Raw genomic sequence first — 13,098 nt, forward strand, 5'->3', positions numbered from 1 at the left:
ACAATTTTAGAAGGAGAGAAATTCGTAGGAAATATTTTTGAACACAATAATGGACCACTCTTTAATAATCTGAAGAATAATTTCACACATTCTCCTTCAATAATTGCCTTTGACCTAATATCCTTTTGACTACTTTCCTATTTTAGATATTTAAGAATTTTAATTGGATTGTTTTCTAATTTTCTCTTCTTTCTAATAAAAAATATTGAATAATAGCACTCTAGTTTAGATGGAGATTGAGTCATATTCAGTACCAATAATTGTGACCTTTATCCATATACAATAATACTACTTAATTATATAATAATCACTTGAATAAACAAAGTAGGAATCTTTTGTACTTACGTCAATGTTCTTTTCTTCTTCTTTTTTTTAATTTGGGGCTCGAAGTCCATGTTGAAGCTTTGACTAAATCTTGATCAAGCATTGCAGGGACATTCGAGATAGCACTCTCAATAAGATTTTCTTCATACCCAAAGCTTGAAACTGTTGATTTAAGGGTGAATCAATCTCTACAGTACTGTATCACAATTCATGTTGGTCACATAATGTTCTTCCTTAGCAAGAAGTTTTCTACATTTTCTTATTGTAACATTAACAACCCAATTCAGATTTTCTCTCCAATCAACATTTTTAAATTCATATTTAATTTTCTATAAAAACAATAATTTAATCCAAGGGAATGTCACAACAGAAACAGAAATAAAGAATTTAATTTTCAAGTGAATGCATATATGACGTTAAAATAATCGGTTAGAGGGGTTATAATATTAATAAAACTTATGATTAATATTTACGTGGTTATAAAAGTTTAAATGGGAAGCATAAATTAAACTTAATTATTCATATTTATCGTTCTTGCTCGAGAGTCAAAACGAACACGCCTGCTACCTACTGTACTGGACCTTCGACCATGCTTTCTACCTTTGTCGAATCGAAACCAACACCACTTTTGAAGGAAAAAAAACGTCACATAAATTGTACTTCTCGAATACGAAAATAAATTTAGAAAAAGAGGGAAAATAATATCAGAGCCAGGTTTCGATCCTGGGACCTGTGGGTTATGGGCCCACCACGCTTCCGCTGCGCCACTCTGATACCGTTGTTAATAAAATGCACAAAAATTTAATATAATGAATATTTCACATTTAAAAGGAATGAAAGTGCAACATTTACATAACAATGGGGGTCGGACGTGAAAATTTATCATATTTCATTATTTAACTATGATAAATTTGATAGTTTGAGAAATGATTATAGTTATTAATAAGGATAAATTAAAAAATAAGTAATAAATTATATCTTAAATTTCTAAAGTAAACAAATAAATTAGACATTTAATTTTTAATCCATTAGACGAAGTATCCTTTGATGCCAATTTAGACTTCTTTAAAGTCCGTCAACTTGCCTTAAATATTTCATTTAATGCATCATGACATAAACAAAGCTTAAAGAAAAACATTTAAAAGCATTAAATGAAGGGCATCTTACTAATTTACCCTTTTAACTCTTTTTAATGTACTAATTTATGTATCTTATTAATTAATATTAAAATTAATGATGAAGTAATTTGAAATAGATATCTTTAGTAATACTCTGTGAGACGGGGAATAATCAACTAGATTATGTGATTTTTAAGGATTTGACACACCCATTAAAACAGTCACATAATAAAATTAATTAAGCAAATTAATCCTTTTAAGGCATTAAAAGATGTTATCAATTTGGAATGCTGGAGATTGTGAAACACACAAACATAAATGCTGACAGGTTATTATAAAAGTAGAGTAATATATTCCCTTTTAAAATAAATAATACCATCAAACTAATTAAAGAAATAAAATGTTATTTTAATTACTACTTGTAATGTTTCGAACCTTGCAAAGCAAGCCCTTCTTCCCATTAAAAATATAAAAACCATGTTGCGTATGTACTTTTAATTTTCATATATACAATTACGTAAATCAAGAGGGTTCTGATATATATATAAATATATAATTCCTTGTCCCACAAGTTAAAAGCAAGGACCACCCACAAATAAAGTTGTGAGCATTCGAAGTAATAGAATGAATGCTTTTTTTAAAATTGTGATCTCTTTGTCTTTATTTATTTGTATCATCTATTTAGATTTAATACAAAATGTCTAAAAAAATTATAAATCTTGTGGACTTAAATGATAGGAGTATTAAATGTATTAAAATGTCCTATAATTTAGTAGTCTTAATATATTACACGAAAAGTTGAAATTAAAAAATAATTAAACAGGCTAAAAGAAAAAAGTCATATGAATAAAACGGAAGAAGTAATTAAGATATCAAGTCGGTCATTGACTTAATTTCTTGGGTTACAACGGCTCCTTGAAATCAAATCAGTATTTCTTCTCGATATCTTTGATTAACTAGTTTGATGTTTATTTTTATAAATTAATGAAATATTATGATTTGATACGTAACAAATTGTAAAAACTTTTCTTTCCTAACCTCAAATTAAAGTATATTTTACAAATGGAACTTTTTCTTTATCTTCTCAACGAGTCGTTATCATATGTACACAAAATTATCTAATTAATCAAATACTTGGATTACAAATCAAGTTTAAATGTGTGCATACATCACATTCAAGTTATAAACATGGCCACTCTAAAAAATTTCTACACAAGCAAGTTGTCTATATTTGACAGCAGATTTTCGAGATAACGAATTTTATATTCTACAGAAGCATGTGTACACGCCAAAGTCATGACATGTTGTGTTACAATTTTACAGATGCCCCAAAGGATTTTTATAGAGGAAAATGGTGTTCCTTTCAGCTCATAGCCCAATATATTTCTAATAGTAAAATAAAAACATTAATAACAAGAAAATAATCTAAGTTGTATGGTAGATGCAGAAAATTTGCTCATATTACTTTCCAATTCCTGGGTTCGAAATTATTACTGCAACAAGAAAAAATTATGAAGGAAAAACCGCCGCGTAACACATGAGGTACAAATTTGACAGAATATAACACTCTTCTACAAGAACTCTACTTCATTGGTATATGCTAAGTATATTAATATCAAACCGGTGATGCTAATCCGTTTGAGGCGCTAAAGCAGATTCTTTACACTACTTGGTATTTATCCAGCTATGCTCGTAAAAGATTCAGTAGCAGTTGCGATTTCTCGTTCTTTTTAACATCATAATTTACAACTATGCAGCCTCCAAGTGTGAACTCACCAGGTCCTCCAAGCTCGTGAACCCAATATTTGCATCAGGTTTCGATGCACTACAGCAGATTCAAGTGGCCTCACTACAGGTGTATAATGTATAGCATTTGGTGAAGTTGCTTACTCGCTTCTGTCTTCTTGTGCAACTTCAAGTGGAAGCTTATCATCTGTAGCTCTGGTGGTAGAAGTAACAGTTTCGCCCTGGAAGTAGGAATGGAAATCTATAGTTAGGATTTGGTCAATTAATAATATCATCGTCTTATGTTCACCTGCACAAAAAAGTAATATAACTTCCAATATTGGACTTCCCACGAGGAAAATAGAAGTCAATGAGAGCTTCAAAATTTGGGGTGAATCGCAAATGTGACGATAAGAATGATCTTCTGATGCGAATGATATCTGTCCACGTATGCTAAAATTCAGCTTTGAACCAAAAGATGCTAACTTTACCTTCTTTCTTATGTCAGAAACATGCTGATCCTCTCCATCGTTGTGATCATCTGAAATTTTACCAGTTTGACTTCTTTCATCTGCCTTCACTTCCGAATAAGTACTATCATCATTTACAATATGATAATTTTCAGAAGTGGAAGCGTTGCGACTCAGAGATGTAGAATCACCATTAATAGAGTCAATTTCGTCCCTAGTTTCTAACCCAACTGACTTGTCTTCTTTTCTATAATTAGCTGCTACCTCTGCTCTCCTCTTCTCCTCCTCCCTCTGTTGTCGTTTTCTTGCTTCTTGTTCCTTTAACTGTTTAAACCTGAAAAAATGAAAAGAATCACAATAAAGTCCTAACCACGAACTTCTCACCTCCAGAAAAGGTCTAGACATCTTTCTAACCTTTCACCCTGGCGGGGCTTATCTGAAGTAGGATTTGCATCTTTCTTTTTAGCTATTGTTGCTTCAGAGACTAATTTCTGAATTTGAGGTTGCTCTTTCTTAGGTGTATCATCACTTAATTTCAACGTTGGAACTTTTGCACCTCCCAACTTCTGAAGCCATACTTGTTGGCCGGTGCTAAGTATGTTGTTTGTTAACCTTAATAAGATGGTAAACAATTCTGAGAGGTTATTGATCATGGGAGAACAATAGTAGTCAATAAATTGGATAATAAAGAGAATAAGAAACGATCATAGGAATAAACCACTTTTTCCGAACTAGTAATAAAGAAGTGCTTACCAATATAGGCTCAGACCAGAAGGAACTGACAGCGAAAAGTAACCAAGCATTAGAGGGAGAAACTTAGTTATCGCTTGAGAGTTCTTCACATTTGGATCATCACTCTGGAAATTCATTAAAAAGGAATTATAAACTAAACAGGAAAAAAAAAAGATGAAAATGATTTAGAAGATAAATGCTACAAAGTCACATTCACTTCTTCATAACAGACTAACCAACAACATGCCCAACATTTGGATGGACAGGAAGTGAATAATACTCATAATACATGCACCAGAATTCCATTCATCAGGACCCTGACGTAGAATTTATTCAGTGAACCAACCATCCCTAACAAGGTCCAATGGTATTACAACAAGAAGTCAAAAGGTTGGATATACAGGAACCTGACTCAACTTATGAGCTTAGTCATTTACGGTCTAGTGATATTGAATGCAACAGTTGACACAAGGAACAAGATAGTAAATGAACCGTGTATCTAACAACTGAAATTGAATACTTGAACACAAGGTACAAAATGGTACATTTACCATGTACAGCATAAGTAACCCAGAATAACCAAACAAAATGAGGTAACAACAAGAGATACAAAGCAATAGAGTTAAAGTAAATCATCATAAATGCAGAAGGAGAGGAGCAATCTCTTTTATCATGCATAAAAGGAGACTGTAATCGCTTTCATTGACCAACCTGTTGAGATGGTTGCATGATTTGAATAGAGATGTACTGGGAGACAACCAACAATACAGGCAAGACAAGATACGCAAAAGTATCAGACCAACCAAGCGGAGGATGACCATCCTGTAAAATCCAACAATAAGAATCAGAAGCAACTACAGAAATTTGACAGCATGCATCAACTAATAAACTGAACAGCAAGATTCTTTTGTTCCAGATTATTTATTACTACAAACTTCATCCTTCGAATACAGTATGCTTCCTTAATCAGAGACAGACTCACTTGCTGAGTTACTCAAATAAGACATGGCATGCCACCTTTATAGCGCTAGTAGAAGGGACAGAATCTGATGTGATGTTCACACCGCAGAGAAACTCATATTCTATATACATCTAAAAATAAATGGAGCATAGAAGAGCCATCTAACGAAACACATCCGTATATTGCAGACATCATAACCCGAAAAGGAGAAGAAAGAAAAAGGAGAAGTTAAATAAACAAAACATGCAATGCTACAACAATAAAATGCCTGAAATTTTCAAGCTAAAATCCCCACACACACACCCAAAAAGAGAACGAACGAAAGAAATGAGGAAAGGCAGGACAGCAGCATATGACTTACTACAAAAGGGAAAAGCCAAGAGGTGCCACTTCCAGTTTGACGGGCAGCAACTGTTGTTGGACCAGCTAGCGAGGGTATCCAGAAGAAGCCTTCTGTCAGAAGTCCCTTAATGTATTAAAAATATTAATGAAAATGAAGTATTAGAGATGCTTGAATGAATCTGTAGAAATTGAATGAGTTCGCTAAAGAGCATAAAAGGGTGAAATTTCCGGCAGAAGTAGTTTGCTTTCCACTTACCAAATTAATTTTGGGAAAAAGGACCCCTGAACTATCGTAAATGGTATGCAGATATCATTCGTCATTGGTGCCCCTGCCGTCCAAAAACTAGAACATATATACCCTTTATACTAACGAATATACCCGTGTCATAATCTTATCCACCGACCTGACATTTATTAAATATAGTATCGACGGATAAGATTGTGCAACATGTCCCTATTTAGTCTTTCATTAGAGTGAAGGGCATATATGCTCTAGTTTTTGGACGACAGAAGCACTAATGTCCCAAAAGTATTATAGATGATATCTGCATACCATTTACGATAGTTTGGGGGTATATTTGTCCTTATCCCATTATTTTCCTTTCTTATCCCATTATTTTCCTTTCTCATTAAAAAATCAAGATTAAACATTGTCTCCATTTTTAGTAGCTGCTATTCAAGGTGAAAAGATTATGGAGAGAATGGGTGAACAAGTAAAAAAAATGGTAGTTTACCTCATTTGCCACATTTGAGAGGGCCCTATAAAGACCAATCCATATAGGTATAGTGGCAAGAGTTGGCAGACATCCTGGGGGGTAGATTATAGAAATGATTGAAAAAACAATTATTATAATTCCATGTTTAAGGATGACCTACCAGAATTATCAACCATAAAAAGCTTTGGCATTAACAAAGAAAGTAAATATGAGACCTGCCAGTGGATTCACGCCAGCTAGTTTATAAAGACGAGCAGTTTCAAGTTGGATCCTCTCCTAAAATAGATGTATATAAGAAGTTAAAGCCAAGATTACACACTGGACAAATATAAGAAATGCCATAGTTTAACTTAAGCTTGTATATCCTCTGGTAATAATCTACTGACTAATGGTGAAAAATAAATGAAGCTTGGGTCCAAATTAACCTGGTCTCCAGCATATCGCTCCTGAATAGCCTTTATTTGTGGTGCCATAGATCGCGTTGCCAGTGATGATTCTACCTAAGATGATTCTTAGAAGATAGTAAGTCGTCTTAAGCCTTCATAACCAAGAATATAATTTATGCTTTGTAAAGCTCAATTAGCTTCTTCTGAAATACTATCTGCTAAACAGAAATATGAAAGTAACGAATTTTGCAAAGACATGAGAGTAGACCACTGACCTGTTTTTTGGTTAGAGGAAAAGTTGCAGCTTTTACTAGTATTGTTAGTAGAATGATTGCAAAACCATAAGAATACGGCACATGTAAAGTTGAGAGCCCATCCTTCAGAACCTGGACATAGCACAACCACTTTATTAATTTTTCTCTCTTTTATTTTTCTTTGATGTGCGTAACATATGAATGTGAGATAATAGAATTTATCTTTGGATCAACCCATATATTAAAGTTGGATATAATTATGCTATGCTATCTATCCAACACTGAGCAGAAGGATGCCACATTTAGGCTGAAAAGTATTTGTCATTCCATTTGATAGCGGCATGAAACATTTTTTCCTTCTTACTACATCTTCTCATCCCATTCATACCACCAAATGAAGCAACTAAAAGATCAGATAAGTTCCAAGATACCAAATAAAGAAACCAACTTTAACAACCTCATTCTTTAAAGATGAACAGAAATATAGCCAAATACACAATTCTTAACGGCTAAATATTACATTTTGAAACACACTTACATCCTTCCATAAAATTGCAACCGAAACCCAACTATCAAAACAAAATTCAAAAATCAATCAATCAACAACACAACAATCCCAAAACAGTTGGGAGTAGGCTATATGAAACTTAACTATTCATTTAACTCTACTCGAGTCTCGAGTCAATCTCATTCCAACACTATTACAGTTTCTGCAAAACATAAGGCTACTTGATTTAATAAAATCCACAAGGGGGCACCTTCCAAACATAGTATGACAATAACAACTAACCCTTTATTCCATTAGTCTACAGCTAACCCAAAAGCCCCATAAGTAAAGCTTTCAGCTCAAAAAGAAAGCAAAAAAACAAAACTTTAAGATTAACAAACCTTCAAAACAGTCTCCATTCCATTAGTAATACCAGAAAGCCAATCACTATTTTGTTTAACACTTTCAGTGGTGTCAACAACAGTATCAACAGAACCTGAAACAGCAGCATCAGCAACTGTATACAAAAACCCTTCAGTCCGAGTAAGCAAATCCTTGAAAAACAACTCTGCAGTTTCCGGGTCAGGAAATGGATCCTGTCCCAACCCGAATCGAGCTACTCCAAGCATACCCCTTGAAAAGGGTTTGTTAAGTGGAAGATTTCCAAAGTGGGTTCGCTGGAAAACTGGGTTTAGGGTTCTTGTTCGGTCTACAAATGGAGATAATATTGAGTTGGGTCCAAGAGAAGGGAAAAAAGTCGCCATTTTTGCTTACAAAGTTTCAGGTTCTTGTAAACCCTTCAAGATATAGATGAGTTGGGATTTTAGGAAGATTTGATTTTTAATTATGGGTTTTGACAAGTCCTAAAATTTTCATAATTTTAAGTCAAAAAGTAAGAAAAAAGAAAAGATCTTTGAATATTTGAAAAGAAAAAATAAATCGTGGGAAAAATGTTAAATATGAAAAACATAGAGACAAATCCTTATTTTATATCCAACAATCATGGACTTGTGAAGGATCTTTTTGTTTGTCTTGTTTTTTTGCCAAATGGAAATAATAAAATGTTGCGAATTCAGAATTTTAATTAGGTAAATTTTAAAAAAAAATAATATAGCGTTTGAGATCTGAATTTGAAAATTTAAAGATAAAAATTAAACTTTTTAAATTAGTAAGTCAATCTTTAATTGTATATTAGGAGATTCAAAATCTTTATATATAGATAAAATATTAAAAAACATCTTATATATTGTGTAATTTCTTACCAAATCTCTAATAAGTCGCAACTCTCCAAATCCGTCCTTAATGATTAATAGTAGTTTATGATAATAAAACGACATAATACATATATGTAAAATTTTAATTTGGTCTCAACTAACTCAGAATTATCATTAAGTGATGTCAATGGTCATTGATTGATTAATAGTAGTTTATGATAATAAAAAACAGCATTATATATCTATGCATCATTTAGCTTAGTCTCAACTACAATAGTAGTTTATGATAATAAAACGGCATAATATATATATGCACCATTTAACTAGCACACATGACCTCAAAAAATTTCCACAACAACTTAATTACTATACTAAACCCTTAACTTATATCAAGAGGTGTCAATACTTGTATATATACTTATTAAGCCAAATTTTGACCATTTACAATGTAATTTTTCGACAATGGAGTGTTAATAGTGAGTATACCCTTGGTCACATAGAACGTCATATATGACACGTGCGTCTACTTATTTAATTTTATACAAATTTAATGTCTATTTATGCATATTCAAAATTAAAAAATATAAATTAAGGTCAAATTAAACCGTACATTAGTGTACTATGCATAATAAAACTGTTTATAAGCAATCTCAAGACTTGCAACAATTGCTATATTTTCATGAATTTTGTTTTCTCATCCAATTGTGTGTTTTCTTGGTAGTTATTTTTGCACAAAAACTAGCAAGTGATGTATCCGGTTAGTTATGGATGGAACACCAATTTATCGTTTGTTCTATATCGGGGCAGACTTATATAAGCTTTTGCGGGTGCTCGAGCATCGATTAACATTATATCGAAGTATTATATTTATATATAACTTAAGAGGGATAGTATAAACTTTAAACAATGAGCACCCATATATCAAAAGGTTCTATATTGATGTAGTGGTTATTTGAGAGTTGTTAAGGTTTTGATAGCTTTTGTGTCTGGGTTCGTTTTATAGTCTCGGTCATTACATGGTTGATTTTTTTAATACATTGATGGTGAATGCTCTTTCTTTATATGTTTATAATATAATCTCATAATGAAAATTTGACACTGCTATATAGCTAAAAGAGCACCTACAATTTTAAATTTTTAGATTTGTCACTGATTCTGTATTATAATTTATGTCTGGATTAGGGTGAATAATCAATAAGTCTGGATTAGAGTGAACACTCACTGCCCAAGACACTAGTGTATGTGGGCACATCTATAATAGTGCACAAGTTATATTGGGAATATATAATGATATAAATTGTCTGTCAAGTTGACCCTTGTCTAATTAGATAAATTTTGAAAATTTTATTAAACAAATGGCACACTATATCAACTAAGGCATGCAATATTATAAAATGATCATTTAGTTTTTAAAAAAATTGCACTACATAATTCATAATTATTCAATTCCTCCGTTCATTTTTATTTGTTAAATTGCACTTTTCGAAAATTAATTTTAATTTATTTTTAAAATTAAATTAGATTACATTAATTTAATTTTTTAAATAAAAAATTTAGATATTTGAAAACTATATGAAAAGTACTATACATGGTAATTTTTTATATATCAATATGATAAAAAAGTGTGTCCTAAAATATTTATTAAAATTTTTATAGTTTAATCTTAAAAGTGAAAAATATAACAATTAATAGTGTTGAATAAAGGAACCATGAATTGTATGTCTAGATCTCCATTGATGGAGTTTGAAGAAGAAACAGAAGAAGAAGAGAAAGTGCACTCTTCTTGGATGTATATTGATGGAAAAATGGTGTTAAACCATGAATGTAAAAGTTGGGTTACAAAACGAGTCTGCACCTACATATATATGTACATATAACTAACTCAATTAACCAACTAATCTACAACTAACTAATGGAAATGTAACTAACTAATTGAAGTGTAAGTTGTTATGTAACTAACTAATTGAAGTGTAAGTTGTTTACATATATATAAATCAATACCCCCCCCTCAAGTTGGAGGTGCAGCAAGCAGATCCAACTTGCTGAGAATTGCTGAATGCTTCACCCCAGTGAGTGCTTTAGTTAGAATATCAGCAAGCTGTTCACCAGTTCCAATATGATGTAGTGAAATCAACCCTTCTTGAAGTTTAGCTCGCACAAAATGACAATCGACTTCAATATGCTTCGTTCTCTCATGGAATACAGGATTCTTGGCAATTTGCAATGCTGATTGGCTATCACAGAAAACAGGAAAAGGACTAGCACATGGCACAGTTAGCTCCTCAAACAACCTGCTTAACCATACCAATTCCCCTACTACTTTTCTAATGGTTCTGTATTCAGCTTCAGCTGAAGAAAGAGATATAGTCTCTTGTTTCTTTGATTTCCAGCTGATAGGACTTGTTCCCAACAATACAATGTAACCAGTAACTGATCTTCTTGAATCAGGACATGATGCCCAGTCTGAGTCACAAAAAGCTTGTACCTTGTAGTCATTAGTAGAAGACATGAGCAAACCCAAAGTTGGATCTTTCTTTAGATATCTAAGCAGATGATATGCAGCCTGCAAATGAGGTTCTCTAGGTTCCTGCATAAACTGACTTAGATGTTGTACTCCATATGCAATATCTAATCTTGTATTGGTTAGAAAATTTAACTTTCCAATCAATTTTCTATATGACTTAGGATTTTCCAGAAGTTTCCCTTCACTGGCTTTGAGTTTGATTGTAGAATCAAGAGGAGAAGCAAGACTAGAGTATTCTGTGCAGTTATACTCTTTGAGAAGATCAAGCACAAATTTTCTCTGAGAAATAAGCATTCCAGCCTCTGTATATAGTATCTCCAAACCCAAGAAATAGTGCAGCTTTCCTAAATCCTTGATTTTGAATTGATTATGAAGATAGTTCTTTAACTGATCAATCTCTTCAGCATCATTTCCAGTAAGTAGAATATCATCTACATACACAGCTATAAACACAGTGGAAGGACCTTGTTTTCTATAGAGCAAAGAATAGTCATTTAAGGAATTACTGTATCCCCTAGACTTCAAAGCATCAGACAATTTAGCATACCATTGCCTGTTGGCTTGTTTTAAACCATATAGGGACTTATTGAGTTTACAAACCATGCCTTTTGTATCAACATTTAAGCCCTGTGGAACATCCATGTATACTTCTTCATGCAATTCTCCATGAAGAAATGCATTGTTGACATCCAACTGGTATACATTCCAGTGTTTCTTTACAACAGTAGCTATCAAAATTCTCACAGTTGTCATCTTGATGACTGGAGAGAAAGTTTCTGTATAATCTACTCCATAGTGCTGAGTGTAACCCTTTACAACTAGCCTTGCTTTATACCTTTCTATACTCCCATCAGCTTTATGTTTTACTTTATAAACCCATCTACATCCAACAGCCTTTTTACCAGCAGGAAGAGGCATAAGTTCCCAAGTATCATTGTCATGTAGTGCAGTCAACTCTTGTGTCATTGCATCTTGCCAAGCAGGGTTCATTGCAGCCTCATTAAATGATGATGGTTCACAATCATGTGACACACTCAATATAAGTGACTGACTATCAGGATACAAGGATGTAGAAGTTATATGATGGTGATGTGAAAAAGATGCATGTAGAGAGGTCATGTAGTCTTTAAGATAAACTGGAGGTTTATGAATTCTAGCAGATCTTCTGATGGAAGTATCATTTTCTGAGGGTGTGAGATTTGGTGAAGGGGAAGTAGTCACAATGGGATCACATTGCTCAGGTTCTGGAGAGGTGAGATTACTATCATTATTATCAAGAAAAACACTATCAAATGTAGAACTTGAAGAAGTATTGCTGGTAGAAAGATTGATGATTTTAGAAAAAGGAAATACTGTTTCATGGAACACAACATCTCTAGAAATATGTACTTTATTGCTGCTCAAACTCAACACTTTGTAACCTTTAACTCCAAAAGGATAACCTAGGAATACATGAGGTGTAGCTCTAGGTTCAAATTTTGTTCTTTGATGTTTGTGTGTAGTGGGAAAGCAAAGACAGCCAAAGCTTCTCATATGAGAATATTGAGGCTCTTGATTATACAATATAGTAAAAGGACATTTGTTGTGAAGATAGGCAGAAGGAAGTCTATTGATTATATATGTGGCAGTAAGAATGCATTCTCCCCAATACTTGATAGGTAATTTGGATTGGAAAAGAAGAGCTCTAGCTGTTTCTAAAAGATACTTATGTTTTCTCTCTACCACCCCATTTTGTTGTGGTGTATAAGGACAAGATTTCTGATGTAATATTCCTTTGGATTGAAAATAAAGGACAGACTCTTGATTCACAAACTCAAGACCATTATCTGATCTTATTGTTTGAAC

The 13,098-nt window shown here is 32.8% G+C and overlaps 1 protein-coding gene and 1 non-coding gene across 2 annotated transcripts; both read right to left on the minus strand.

Annotated features, from left to right (window-relative positions):
• Positions 1 to 1,026: 1,026 nt before the first annotated feature.
• On the minus strand, positions 1,027 to 1,098 carry TRNAM-CAU (transfer RNA methionine (anticodon CAU)). The gene has a single exon. It is a non-coding gene; the product is annotated as a tRNA-Met (tRNA).
• Positions 1,099 to 2,880: 1,782 nt separating this feature from the next.
• Positions 2,881 to 8,570, minus strand: LOC101252687 (ALBINO3-like protein 1, chloroplastic). The gene is made up of 11 exons (XM_010322656.4): positions 7,917 to 8,570; positions 7,050 to 7,160; positions 6,814 to 6,888; positions 6,604 to 6,664; positions 6,407 to 6,480; positions 5,692 to 5,796; positions 5,081 to 5,191; positions 4,391 to 4,494; positions 4,052 to 4,249; positions 3,659 to 3,971; positions 2,881 to 3,409 (listed from the first exon to the last, which is right to left on the minus strand). The coding sequence occupies exons 1-11, from the start codon at positions 8,277 to 8,279 to the stop codon at positions 3,329 to 3,331; spliced, it is 1,596 nt and encodes a 531-aa protein (XP_010320958.2). The 5' UTR covers positions 8,280 to 8,570; the 3' UTR covers positions 2,881 to 3,328.
• Positions 8,571 to 13,098: the final 4,528 nt, after the last annotated feature.

Source organism: Solanum lycopersicum, chromosome 5 (assembly GCF_036512215.1).
Source record: "Solanum lycopersicum chromosome 5, SLM_r2.1".
In the NCBI taxonomy this organism is placed as follows: domain Eukaryota; kingdom Viridiplantae; phylum Streptophyta; class Magnoliopsida; order Solanales; family Solanaceae; genus Solanum; species Solanum lycopersicum.